Below are 15,340 nucleotides of genomic sequence, written 5' to 3' on the forward strand. Positions count from 1 at the left end.
TAAATAAGAGTTAGAAGGCTTGAATTTGAATCCCAGCTCTTCAATAGTGTGACCTTGGGCAAGTTTCCTTACTTCATTCTGAGTTTTCTTGTCTCAAAATAATTAAAATACCCGTTTCATATAAGATGGTTGTGAGGATTAAAGGAGAGACTGTTTATAAAGATTTTAATTAGTGCCTGACACAGTAAACGTGCAAATCAAACACTTAACTCAGATTTTGTTACTGTTTTAAGATATAAAAGAATATACTTTGAAATGTGTGCTAAATGTTGTTAGCTTTAGTAGTAAAATAGTAAGCTCATATGATCATATATTCATCAAACATTTATTGAGTTTTTCTTATATGCCAGACCCTGTGCTAGGCCCTAGAGATAAAAAGGTGAATATGAAACATTCATTCTAGAAAAGTATTCTGGTGGGTAAAGATGTCGTATTTCTGGTAAAACCACCAACACTACCACCAAGAAAAGCTGACATAAAAACAAGTACAGTTTCAATTAAGGTGTACTTCATAAAAATCATGGGGCTATGTTAGGCACACTGATTTTTAAAAATATGTTAATGAGCCTAATTAATTTAAAGTTTAACCTTGCTTTTGGAATAGATTCATTGTGTACTTAGAACAGTATTTGACTAACAGAAAGGTAAAAATATTTTTGTTTGTCTTCATCATATTGATTATCTATGCTTCTGACTTTATTTTCCTTGTTAATATTACTTGTTGGACACATCACCATTCACTAACATCTCTACTAGAAGAAAGGGAAAGAAAGGAAAAAAACTGAAATCTTAATGTTGTATTTTTTGTGAACAAAAGTTACAAAATGTTTAGTGGTGAGAAAATTTGGAAATTAATAGATTCTATATATCCATTTTGGTCTTTTGCTTATTTCTGGGTGTATTAAAAGTTGGTTATCTAATGGCTCCTAAACTTGGCTGATTTACCTGGGGAACTTTGTTTAAAAAAATCCCCAAGCTTGCCCTCTACCCAGCCCCCTTAAGGTGATTCTGTTGATCAGCAAGGTTTGGATACCACTGAATTATAACAAGACATGTATAGCCCTCTGAACTTTTTAATGGAATATACTTGCTCAGTCCTTTTTAAAAGCCTTATGGCCAAGTGATAAGGTCACTAAGTTTACTTTGCAAGATATTTATAGCAAATACAAGGTATACTTTGAAGAAAATATGTAAACTGTTTGTGCCATCTCAGATCTCTTAAAGAGTGATTAGAATATTAAATGAAAATATATTTTTTAATGTTTATTAACATTTAAGTTTGATTGTTTTTTAAAGAAAAATATAAATCAACTAGGCTGTTAAAGCATTCTTTTTCCTTTTTATTTTTCTTATATTGTCATATTTTTGTGTTTTATGATACCCTGCCTACTATATATCTCATTAAATGGTTTATACTGATGTGTCTCAGCAGGATGGGGACTAGATGGGGTCTAAGCAAGTGAGGTGGTTAGGGTGCAAAATACAAGGAGGCACTTACTTTCCGAGTTGGGCAATAGTAAGTACCTCTTTAAATTTTGTGCCCTCAGCACCTCACTTACCTTACCTAGTGCAGGCCCTTGTTCCAGAGAAGCAGGCTGTGTAGAAGTTATTTTGATTTTAATTTAACGCAATTTGATGCATGCTTGAATGTTTTATAAAAAAATTGAAAAGACAGAAATAATGTAGTCAAACCCAAATTTATGATACCCAGTATAAAAAATTACTATTTTTAAAAGGTGGCAGTATGATATTATTCTTGCATGTTCAATAGTGGTCAGATATTCAGAAACGCCAGCCAATTCAGTAGAATCTTATACTGAAAAATGCTCAGTTGTTTTACCTACTGACAGCCACCTGAAATCAATTCTCTTATAGCTATCATAAGTTTCTTATGAAATAATAGAAATTCAGCTCCAAATCTAAATTTATGGATGATAATTGAAGTAATAAGTCATGACTCCAGTTTTATTACATTTTTTATTCATAATTTCAGTATTCTTTGGGGAAGATTTGCCTATGATTTTTTTTTTCTTTTTTTTGAGTTGTACATCTGGAAATGCTCAAAAGTTGTTTGGCTTTTTAAGAGAACAGTCTACAGTGAAAGTATAACTTCTTTAGAGATGAAGTTCAAGTTAACGAATGATGAGCCATAATGTGAGGAAGCATAATGTGAGTTATTGTTTGGCAAGCATAACTGATGCAGGTATTAGCTGCTGATACCTTTTATAAAGTACCACTTACAAAAAGTTAGAGAGATAGGCTACACAGAACTTTCTCTGTTAAGTTCTCAAAATGTAAACTAGAGTACAGCTTTGTTTATTCAGTAAGGACTAAATTCTGTAGGTTTAAGTTTGCTACATTTGTAGGTTCCATGATTAATGTGTAACTAGAATATGAAATGAGCAGAATCTGTTAAAATGTGTAGGTGTGACTTCATTATCTGGTCAGGCATTTTATTTCTTAAAGTTAGGATTTATTTAAATGCTCTTTTTTTTCCAAAATAAATTTTTATTTCATCTTATAGTGGTGCCAAAGTAAGGTTTGCCAAATAGAATTATTTAATGTTTAGGTCTGTTGATAGTGTTTAAAATATGCAAAAATAAATCCATAACGACTAAGGATGGAGGGGTGTCTAGATTTGTTTTTAGCTTTCCTTTTCATGGCTTCTCAGAAGTGTATCATATTATAAATACATTCAAAATGTTTTGCTCTGAGGATGTGTAGCATTCCTATAAAGGTTAAATCAATAAAAATGATTTGGACACATTCCTAAGCATGGCTAGAACAGGTAGCCCGTTGTTTTAGGTGCTCTTGAGTTTCTGGAGCAGATCATTATGGCGTAGCAAGAGAACTTACTAAAAGTTGCTTTCTATGTGTAGATGCATCAATTTAAAAAAAAGTAATACTTTTCTGGCTTTCTAGAAATGAGTATATTTAAAGTAGCCCTGTGTATATTGATTTAATGATGTATTTTATACTTAAAGTTTTGAAGTTTTTTTTTTCCTTTTCTCCGAATGCTGAAGCTACACCATAATTGATAAGGAACAGGTACGTACAGGACAAGATGCAATGGGCAAACCTTTCCAGCCAATTTTGAATAAATTGTAGTCTTATGATTAAAGAAAGTATCACACATTATAATTGCAAAATTAGGAATTAGATGTGATTCTGTTTAGTCTTGCCTAGTTTAGGAGAAAATTCTGTAGTCACTGGAATGTTATTCTGTTCATTTGAACAGTCCAAAAGGGAAGCTTCAATTTGAGCGTTTATTTTAAAAAGCATTTATATATGTTCAGGGGTGACTTCTCAGTATGTTATTGTTGCTGGGTAGGGTTTCATTTTATGCATTTGTTTGCTGTTGTCCTGTTGATTTCATGTTTTAAGTTTATGAGCTTTCATATGTAAGTTTTCAGATCACACTTTTCACAACTGCTTTTCAAAAACTTTTTAATGAATAAGGTGCCTTTTATTAAAGATTCCTTTAAAAAAGTATTGAACATATTGGATGAAGTTAGATCATAGAAACATAATGAATTGACCATATATTTGGCTGAATAAAGTTTAAACCAAAGTAGAAATTTTATGAATTATATATATTAATGTAGTTTTATTAGAAAATCTCTATCTTTTTGTACATATGGTACATATTACTTTGTAAATAAATATTTTATCAAAAGTATGTTATTTGTTGAAGCATATGATTTTGTTTCATAATCAAGAAAATGGTTTGAACATGTCTCAGTAAAATTTTTTTACATACAATAATTTTATTTACTTGTCTCGATACATTTTGATTTAGTAGTATTTTTTAAAAATTAAAAATATGGAACTAGAAATACTTATAATCAACATATAGCTCTAAATTCTCTTTCTAGTGACTTGTGAATGATAATTAAAATATCTTTTCATGTGTTTCCTCAATTAAAATATCTTTTCATGTGTTTTCTCATATTGGTGCACTTAAGTTCTGAAATGTGGTTATGCATATTATAAGGAAATACATTTTTATATGATTCAAGAATTGAATTCTTTGACAATATTGATTGTCCATATCTAGCTTAGATAATAACTTTTCTAAAATGAGATCTCTATTAGTGGTAAAAGGCTTTAAAAATGTTATGAGTTTTCCTACTAAATTATAAAGACAGAGTATATGTGTATGTGTATTTAGTTTTGACAGCTGGGGGAATGTAAAGAATTCTGTGTGAACATCAGAGTTTATAGTAATAAGAAAAAGAGGAGTTTTTAGTATGGAAAGAAGGTTGGATTAATGATTAAAGGTTGGATTATGTTGACATTTATGTTCACATTGCTTTACAAATATACTATGATACATTGTCTTTTAAGTAGTATCTATTTATGGATTATCTTAATATTCCATTTTCTGTTGAACCTTATATCTGTTAGAGTATTAGATGTTTTTTTCTACCTTTTGTCAAAAGCTGAATTACCTAAAGCCTAGGTTAAAATTAATCATACTAGATTTTAGAATTGTTTGTTTAGGTCCTTTGCATGAAATGCTTACATACTTTTATTAGTTTTATGGAAAAGACAATGATTGATATAACGTAGGATCAATAGTCAAAAAAGTTTTGTTTCTGTGATACCATAATGTTGCAGATATCTGTAACCTGATAGAAGTTTAAGAAATAAAATGAAAATCCACTGCTCTCCAAAAAAAGTTTTGAATTTTAAAAAATTGAGCTGTATTCACATGAATACATCTTAAAATTATTATTATTGATTAAAGGAAACTGCAGTGTACCATTTGGATACTCATGCATCTGTTTTCTAAGATCCAGTTACTGTGATACAATAAAAACAAAAGGTTGAAATGTTGATTGTAAAATGTAGCACTTTTTACATGGTGAAATAAGGTAAAAATGATGATCCATTCTTTTCAACTCCAAAGACAATTCACCTTGTTTAGATTTGTTTAAGTAATTTTTAATTGCTTGGTACAAATGATGATATATTTCATAAAGGTTATCCTGAAAATTTGAAGTCTTACATTGGGAACTTCAGTAAAGAAATTTAGTAAGATTAATTATAATTTAGTTTGGAAACTAAATAATCAGGAATTGAAAATAAAAGTGCATAATTTTAGTTTTTTTTTACCCAAGTCATGTGGACTTTGGGTGAATATAGGGAAAATATACCTGTTAACTCCAAGCCAGAGTTGCTTTTAGGTATAACATTCATAAATAGGTGTCTATTAGCAGATTAATTGCATTCATATTTGCCCTTGTAAATGGCAATAATTTATCTTAACTGACATCAGTTTTTAATTAGTTTTATTTATGTTTATAGCTGGAAAATATGACTTGGATTTTGCAAGTATAGTATTTGATTATTTTAGTCTTTAATTTCCTAGTAGGTGCCTAACCTATCTTACTAGTTTTATAGGTTGACATTTCTCTTAGTGGACATGAAAAATAATTGATTTTCCTTCACAAAAGATCAAAAAACAGTCACAAAAGATCTAAAACAGTACCTCAGTTAAATAATTTGTATATTATTCCATGTTCTCTAGTCACTCATATGTTTGCCTTCACACACACATGCATATGTATATGCTGTGTATAAAAATTTTAAGTTGACTGTTAGTCAAAAGAAATTTAATATATATGGCAAGTATTTTGTTTCTATATATAAAATATATCAATGTCCAAATAAAGTTCTATAGAATACCACAACACCATAATTCTAATTTTTCCAAAGAAAGACTATACATATATATGTTTATAAAACTTTACTGATGGTTGTAATTGCAATTTGGTTAGCTTTTTCCTTTTTACTTAATTTTCTTTTACTGAACCACAAAATGGATTTGTTGTAAGATATCTGACCATAAGAGATATGTAAAAAATGGTTTGGTACACTCGTGGGTCTTACAGTTTTAGGGGAACCTATAAGATATTTAAGTTCTTGAATTTTTAACTTAGTTTTTTATGTAAATGTATTTTTATAGTTGGTGCTGTGATAATTCCAGAAGAAATCATTGATGTAAAAAAAATTCAACAATCTAATTGAAAAATAAAATAAAATTAGTTTATTTGACTTTGTGGTAAAAATTATTTGTTTTGCATAGGATGTTTAGTTGTGCCTTATTAGGAATGTCGCTAATTTCATATCTCTTATGTATTATTTATTAAGGGATGACAGTGGAAAGTATAGCGATTAAAGAGTCTTTAAACTAGTTGCCAAAATAATCTTAAGTACATTTCTGAGAATTTATTAATTTGGTAAGTTATAGCATCAGTATAATAATTTTCAATATCGTAAACATTTTTGAAAATTGCCATTCACTAATATGTCTATGTGGTGCAAAATTCCTTGTTTGTAGGCAATTGATTTAAAAGATGAAAATTATTTAATCAACGTAAACTAACATTTGTCATCTTTTTATAAGAGACCAAATCATACTTAGTATGCTTTTATATCCTTCATTATATATTGGGTATTGGATTTACAAATAGTAGCAAGAATATGGAGCATTAACGGGGGGTGTGTAAATAAATTTTTTTTTCACTGCAAGTGTTAAGTGTTTATGTAGCAATTAGCTTTTAAAGAGTCTTTTTAATTCCTCAGATGTTTTACTGGAGATTGTTTTTTTACGTTATATTAAATGATGAAGTTTCCACTTATTAGTAGAAGAAAGCATATTTATTTAAAAAATGCTTTAGAATTCAACTGTTCTTCAACGATAACAACAAAACCCTGAAATGCTCTATATGACTTTGCTTACATCCAACATTGTTCCAAACCCTGACTCCTATATCCTTAATAAATAGTATAAAGGGGAGGAAATTCTTAAGAGTTTGACATAAGGTGAAGATATTGTACATGGTATAATAAACGATCATTTAATCTCAGTTGCTGTATAGATCCTAAAATAGTCCTGTGGAATGTATGGTCTACTTTATGTGTGTTTGCTGTTAAATGGACAAAGGCTTGTAGTCAATTGTGGTTACAAGTGTAAGGAAAACCCTTTAAATACGGTGCCGAATTTCCCCCATTAATTTTTTGAGTTATAACACAATCAAAATACTTATAAAATTATCCTGGGCCCACCGAATTCCATAATCTTTTTGAAATGGCAATAGATTGTACTGATATATATATTTTCATTACATGAGGCTTTCTTTTCTAAGGATTTGTGTTAAAATACTAAACATGTCAGATTTCATGAAGAATTTCCTTATACTATAGGCAGTTAACTTAGAACATTTTATATTTTAGAATATGCTATTACAATTTATTGTTTTCCTTATTGCAGTTTATTTAATGACAGGTTTTTTATTTTTGTTTGGTAGAATTTTATCTTCAGTGGAAGTTACAGGGTTCATTACAGAAAAAAAAGTGCATTAAGGTTACCTTTTGGGACATCTCTGCCTAAATTTACATCGATGCTTCTAGCACCCATTTAATAATAAGTCTTGCATGGTAATGACTAGAAAAAAAATAGTTATGCTTTTATCCACATTTATAATTTTAGTATCTGCAGGATTTTTTCATATTGACTTGATATTTTCTATTTGGTCATATGTATAATGTTTTTAAAAAGACACTGTGGAAGTTGACTGCTACAGTGAACTCTTTATATAAAAATATCTCTGAAGACTTTTGTTAGTTAATAGCATTTGCAATCTTAGCAATTTCGAGGAGCTTTTGCATGACTTCTCTATTGAGTTAGAGTTGTCACATCTTAGTATCCTGGAACAAGAGTTAGAACAGTATGGAAGGTTGGTATTTGTATGCTTTGGAGAGGAATTTGAGATGTTACCCTGTTTTGCCATCCGTTTTCAAGTATGCACGAGTGCACAATTAATCATAGGAAATGCAAAAATAAATAATCCAGTCCCATTGGACTTTTTTATATGAATACTTACCTTTTCCTTTTTTCATATATACAGTTGAGGTATTTAGGTAACCCCTAACCTTTTGCTTCAACAAAGAAGTACAGTATAAAAATATTACCACAGTTTTCATGTGAGCAGCTCTTGAGAGGGGAAAAAAAACCTCTAGATGAATATTTCTTAAAAAAAAAAAAAGTTGTGATACAGAATGTCTTAACTGAGCCCCAATACAGTACTTGAGGACCACCAGTGTATAAAATTGAAAGCACATGAGGTTTGCAGCACTAGAAAAGGTTTGTAATTGATTAGCGCTGCTTGAAAGTATTGAAGTATAGTGAGTTTTGATTTGTGAATGGTTCTATTCAATAAAGATTAATTCTGTTTGATAAAATCTTAGTGCCTTCAATGAGTTAGCTTTTTCTCCCCTCTGCAGTTTATTTAACCATCACATATTTCAGTGTTCTTTTAACAAACTGGAACATTTCTATCTGACTGAATTTAACTTTAGCGTGACTGATTTAAACAAGTCAGACTATCAGTGATTAGCTTGAAGGGTGTAATTGAGTAGATTAATTTTTGTTCTTTTAAAAGGACTAAAATATATCATAATGTAGTCATGTATATTTCATGCCTTTCTTGTAATTTAGAGACTATCAAGAGGTTCACATAAACTAACAAGATCCTTTCTATGATTTCTTTTGTATTTTTAATACATTTAAAAATATTTCTAAAATTTAAAAGTGAATTTTTAATAATTTTCCATGTAAAATTGGGAATATTTATTCTAATTCAAAATAATTGTAATACAAGTCTTTGAGAATTACATTGACATTTTTAGCATTTTATATATGTTAGAATGGTCTTTATGTATATTTTGCCTTTTAATCCTTCTCCCTGGAGTTTGGAATCTGGCTGTCTTATTTTAGAAGCAAACTAGGACACTTTGCCGCTATTAGAGCTTGAAACTGTAAAATTATCATTATATGAACCACACCTATTGTTTTGAAAATTGGTGTTGACATATTATGTAGTCAGTCAGTTACTATGGTCAGTGACAAATGTTTCATCTAGACATTTAATCAGTCAACTGTTATAGTTTCATAAATAAGTTTTTATTTATGAGATGATCCATGAGTCACATCTAAAGTTTTCAACATCGTTTATTTATGATAAAAGATTTTGAATAGTGCAGATTTTGAAAATTTCTTGATTAATTCAAGGTAAATGGTAATCTGAAAGAACAAGGGCACTGAGACAGAATCACTGTCTTTCAAACACACACACACACACACATATTTCACTCATGTTTGAGGGGAGACAGTTGGTTAACATGTGGCTTGTTCCTCGCCTCGGAAAACCTTAAACTTTCTTTTTAACTATTTCACAAATTTGGGGCACATACTTTTGACATTACATTAGATGGTGGTTATAATCATCATTTTAGAATTTAAAGCCTATTTTAGACTTTAAATAGACTATAGAAAATGGAGAAATGTTTGCAATGTGATGATAACCTATACATAATGTCCAGTACCCACCTGTAATTAGTTTGATGTAGTGAGTTCATGTTAAGTTCTCTATTCAGGCTCTAAGGTACTATGGACGGTGTTTGAGGGTTGGGAAGGTGTGAAATCCACTTTTCAGAAGAGGAAGAATTAGTTATAATGTCTAATAAAAAATATAACATGCAATAGAAGGTGATCTTTATCTACTTATTTCACAATTATTCCTTGTTCAAAAACTTGGTCATGTTTCGGAAATCTTAACATAAAAATGGTTATTAAGAACGTCAGGGAAATATAAAACCCCTGATATGATCAAATAAGGAGCATTTTAATATACTGTTTGTGCCAATATTAATAGCTTTACTTTCAATTCTGAAGTATTCTTGAAGCTTGTGTTATTCCTCATCTGGTTAGAAAATGTTTTTTTTCAGAAGAGTAATATTGTTGAATAGTAACTTAACTGCTTGATTTGCCTGTTCAAGTTATCCCTCTGTATGACAATCATTTTAAACAACTTTGTTTTTCTCATCTTTTGGTAGTAATGGCAAAAGTTTCCGTGTATAAGCTATAATTATAATATGGCAGTCTAGTTGTATTTGTTATGCTTTCTTAATTCAGAAATTTTTAGACTAATGTATAATACCCACCATTAAGTTTTTAAAATAATCTGTGATTATTATATTGCACATGTTATAACTGATGGGATTTACTTACTGCTATTGAGGGAGCCACTACAATAATTTAAGATTTTTTTTTGTAAAATACGGAGTACATTTCCTCATCCTTTAAGAGAAACCTTTTTCCCCCTTCAGGTTTAATTGTTTCTCTTTGACCTAAACTAAGACTGATCTTTCAAGTATTAGCCAGTTAAAATGTGTGAAGGAGGAGGAGTAAAGGAAACTCCAATCATTAGTTGTAAGTTACAAAGCAAAGTTAAAATAGGTATACACAGCAAAAGGATATGTTTTAAAGGATAAATAGGATATTTTAAAAACTTGCTTTGTATGTGGAACATGTTGAACATCATGAAGAAAACCTTGTAAGTGTTTAGATGTTTTTACTATGATACCATATGTCAGCTGATGAAGGTTGGAGTAGTTTGCCTATCTATATCAACACTAACTTGAAATTAATTAAGGGACTGTATTATGTCTGTTTTGTTTTAAAAGTCCAGCAGAATTTAATAGGTGTGGCTCTTTTAAATCATGCAGGGTATCCTTATGGAGCTTTATTTTTCATGAGATTAAATGGTATTCATTTGGGTAGGTCCAAGAATGTTATTAAAAGAATCTTAGAGGTTTCAATATTTGTTATGTGTTTACAGCAAGTTCTACATATGGATAATAGTGTAAATGTAAAATTAAAATTAAATAAGAAAATATAGTTGCATGTTAGTTTTTAAAGACTTGTGTGAATTTTTAATATCCTAGGCAACTTTAAAGAGCTTTTAAAAATGGCTATGATATACTTATTGTAATTTTATTTCAGTTGAATGTATGGTTCAGTTATATAAAGTTGTTTAGAAACAAACTTGTGTATGTATCTTATGATGCAGTTTAAAATTATAAATAGATTTCTTTTTAGTTGAGCTGGTTCAAATGCTGACTGTACCGTAGGTTTGTTTCTTTCTCTGTTTTACATGGTAGAGCATAATGTTGGGATAATTCTGTGCTCTGCTGTTTTGTAAAATTGCTCCCTTTTTGAAGTTTTTGCTTAAATATTGGGAATTGCCGGAGTCAATACTTGATAATAGTTTGATGAATTTAGTATTTAATTTTGTTCCAGAGAGAGTTAAAAGAGAATATTAAGCTGTTTCTTTTACTGTTTTAACATTATTTCTATAACCTAGAAAACATTTTGATTAATGCAAAATAATATATTTTTGTCTGTTTTAAGTTATTATTCAGGCAATTAGATAAGTTACAGATGCCAGATACAAATATGTACAGCAATTTCATTTTCAGTTGTTTAATTCAACAAAATAGCATTATTGTTAAGATCTTTAATATACTGTTATCCTAAAAAGCTAGCAATTTATCTGAGAAACATACCTTTATGCTTAACAGGTTCATCTCTTATAGGATTTTAAAAATGATAACACTTACCCCCAAAAGAAGTTTTGCTGACATGGTGTCACTGTGCTGAAGAGGCTGTTTGATGCCATAGTCCCTCCTTTTTTTTTCAGATAGAACTTGTACCCTCTGTTGTAAATACTGCTTGCAGCCTTAAACTGAAAATACAAACCATACCCAAACCTTGTTTTAGTTTTACAGTATGCCTGGAGTACATAGACTTATATTTATTTTTTTCTGTCAAGAAATTATGTAGCTGGTAACATGTGAAAAGCAGGGAAACAAAACAAAAAGAGAATGAGCAAATATTTGAAGGGACCCACTATTACTTGCATAGACTGTGGTTAGAGAGCACTCACTGACTCTGTTGGTCTCGGTGGCTGGTAGTGACCTGCGGAGATTAACCATTAAAAACCAGAGACTTCTTGCTGTCCTCCTGGAGAAAGTTTGCACCGCACTTGTGGTTCTGTGGTTGTTTGTGAGGCGAATGAAGCATTCACACAATCCAAAAAAGCAAAAGCTTTAAAAACTCCTTTTTTTGCAAGCACTATTACTGGAGAGACAGAATCATGTGGTTTGTGACCTCACAGTACTCAAAGTAAAGTGGGACTGCCTACCACTGTGGCTTTTTCCCCCTTGCTCTTGCTCTCTCTCTCTCTCTTTCTCTCCCTGACAAAAGGCTTGTGGTAAGGCTCTTCCTGGCATCCAGAAGGATATAGCTTTTTAATTTTTGTGACTCATGAGGATTTGGATAGCATACAAATGCTGAAGGAGCCCAAACTCCTGAAGGTTAAGCATTTGTAAACAGAAGTCTGCAGTCTTTCCTTCTGTCACCTTCCCCCAACCACCTTTTTTTGTCTCCTCCTTTTAGTTCATTATTGTGTCTATGGAAAAGTGAGCAAAATTGGCTCAAGTGGCTGTGCGAAATCTGAACAACAGTGATGATTTTCAGTAATTTACATCTTTGGATTGTATCACATTCTGGGGTCTGCTTCATATTTACTGGGTGGCTGGGTCCTAGTTTTTCTTTTTCTTGTCTTCTTAAACTTGTGAATCTGTAACTCATTGTAAAAAAGTTTACCTTTCTTAAGGTCTGGTGGCAAACTGCTTGTTGGGCTGGACTGTAATTGGCTGTCATGAAAGTGTTAGTCTGGGGATTCTTTTACAAATATTAAATCATGTCTCTAGTTTATGTATTATCTATATTAGATGGCAGGACCTACTATAAAGCTTGAAAGTAATTTTTATATCTTTTATAGTACATATACTTTTATGTTTTAACTAGTTTGAGGGTCTTACACAAATGAATGGCAAAAATTGTAACATAGTTTATTGGACGTGTTAGTTTTCTTTATGATTGTAATAATTTTTATCTTTCAAGGAAATGTGTTCAGTTGTATAATTCTTTAAACAGTTTATTTGGCCATTAACTTAAACAGAGCCTTTCATAAGAACTTATGTACATATAAAGTAAAATTCTTATGTTGTAAGTTAGATTGTTCAATATTAGATTTTATAAGTTCAGGATGGAGTGGGTTAACAGAAGCTGTATTTTTTGTTTATAATGGAAGCTTTGAAATAAATTACAAAATGCTGCATGTAGTAAGAAATAATGCATAGAGACAGTATGCTAGTGGTCTTGATTTGCTAATTCTGATTCTGAAAAAAAAAAATTGGAAACATCTTTGGGAAACTATCTCCTTTTTTGCCCCTTTGGACATTTATGTGTAGAAGTCATTTTCTTATTAGGATGATTATCATAGGCAGTGAACTTTATATTTATGAATAGAGGCTTCCTGTTTTCATTAGTTGAGAGTGATGGGGTATTTTTCAACAAAAATTATAAAGCCGAACAGTGCAATTTTCTAGACGTTTTTGCCATTTATCCATGCCACTCTAAATTTGCATGTCTTTAGTTATTAAACTTCTTCCTAGTGTGATATTAACTAGGAGTGGCGTGAAGTAAATGACTGGGAGGGTGGGTGGAGACAGTGAGTTACAAAACATTTTTTTAGTGTATAAGGCGGTAAGGACTGGGGAAACACTTTTGAGGGTGTTAAAGCTAAAATATGGTCTTCCTATTACAATTCATTATATGCTGTTTATATTAAAAATAACTGTACAGACATGTTCAAACATTTCTTTATAAAAATTTGATTAATCAAAACACATTGGGAAGACATAGTATTGATTTTAATCCTTAATTATTGAAATGTCCGGAACTTGTTCATAATTAACTTTTAGTGATAAACAGAAATACCTTTTAATGTTTTATTTTAAATGTAGATTTGTCATGTCTTACTGTTTGTATGAACAAATTTTACACTGAAAAGTAAAAAACATTCATTTAACATGCACTTATTTATGCAAAAGGGAGAAAAGAAATTATTCAGTCATTCTGATCATAAATAAGGTGTGGTGGTATGATATACATGTCTCATTGGTATGCAAAGTACGTAAAAGGAGAGTTTTGTCCATGTAATTGGTATAATTTCCAAACATAGTTCCTGACTCTTCTGCACATAAAATAGCAGTAGAATTAGACAACTGAAAAAAATTAAGTATCTGTTGTAGTATAGTAAGTAAATGGTTTCCTTCTCTTAGAATGAGTTTTGTAGGTTTGCATCAGGATTCTCTGACATTCTCACAACCCCAACTTTTTGCTGAATATTCTTAAATTTTTTTTTGAATTATGTATGCTTTGTTCTCCACTCTCCAAATTGACTCTGTAGGAATTTGAGTAATTTTCAACATCTTTGTATCTTCTAACTGCTTGTTCTCTTTTTGCAGGTTACCCTCCTGCATGTAATTCTTTGAGTCAGGATAATCATTCTTATTGCTTAAGAGTTCAGTAGATACTGTGGGGTATACCCTTTCCTTTCTGTCCTTTGTGAGGCCCATCACATTTTGGCAGCAGAAAGATAGTGAAATCATATGCTTTGAAGTCTGCATATTTATTTTCACATGTGTTTTTTTTATTTTTCTAAGTTGGAAATGTATCCTCTTCGGAGCCCAAACATCATGTTGTATTAAAAATTTTAAAATGACAGTGATAAGTGGTGCACATTTAATAATTGACAGTTTGTTTCATTAGAAATAGCTTACTACATGTGATTAAGAGAGACTGGTTCATTAAAGTCCCTGTGCAAATAAAGCTCTTGATTATAGATTTATACCATACTTAGAAATGAAAACTTCTGGTCTTTTTCTTTTAAGACCCTCAAAATTTTCTCCTTTTGGGGATATGTTAGTGCCTGATATGCTAAAGTAAGTAGCAAGTTAAGGTCTACTGTATAAATCATGTACTTTAATGCCACGGAAATGAAATATACCTTTGAACCTGAAGTCAATAGCGAAAAGTCAAGAAGTTAGTATCTTGCTTTCCCATTACCTTGTATTTAATAAATTTTTTTTAGAATGGATTGAACTTTTTAAAATACCCAAACATTTAGAGATGATATAACAGTATAAGCTGTTTTCAGTGCTGCACATATCTTCATTGTTGCCTTTTGAGTTATATTTTATGTTCTGAACTAATGATAGTATTATTAATAGAGTAGTTTTACCTTATCAATATTGTTTTCATGTCTATGTTTTTATTTTGTTTTATTTAGGGTTGTTTTAGAGTTCTGTTTGCTGCTAGCCTGTTTTTCTTTTAATTGTAAACAATAGGAGAATTTGATGTGGGATTATAAACTGTAGAAGTTCTAATTTGGCTTAAAATGTTCTCACAGAGTGTGAGGATTTAACAAAGAACTTTTGTAATTTATTGTTTCCATTTAGTATGTGGAAATTTATTTTTTGAAATTTGATCTGTATGTAGCTGTTCAAGCTTACATAGCATTTATTGGCCTTTATATTAATGACTTAAACTTTTTTTGTAGTAGTAAATATTTATAGTTTC

General features: G+C 30.5%; 2 protein-coding genes across 9 annotated transcripts in view; one reads left to right on the forward strand and one right to left on the reverse strand.

The window, feature by feature from the left end:
- Positions 1-11,543, reverse strand: part of RUNX2 (RUNX family transcription factor 2) — a 230,296-nt gene extending 218,753 nt beyond the window's left edge. For both annotated transcript variants that reach the window (XM_037843141.1, XM_037843140.1), the window contains exon 1: positions 11,472-11,543. In XM_037843141.1, the coding sequence (XP_037699069.1) occupies positions 11,472-11,528 (57 nt within the window). In that variant the 5' untranslated portion in view covers positions 11,529-11,543. The remainder of the gene's footprint in view (positions 1-11,471) is intronic.
- Positions 1-15,340, forward strand: part of SUPT3H (SPT3 homolog, SAGA and STAGA complex component) — a 618,339-nt gene that overhangs the window by 38,731 nt on the left and 564,268 nt on the right. The window lies entirely within an intron of this gene.

This window comes from Choloepus didactylus, chromosome 7 (genome assembly GCF_015220235.1).
Source record: "Choloepus didactylus isolate mChoDid1 chromosome 7, mChoDid1.pri, whole genome shotgun sequence".
NCBI classification, from domain to species: domain Eukaryota; kingdom Metazoa; phylum Chordata; class Mammalia; order Pilosa; family Megalonychidae; genus Choloepus; species Choloepus didactylus.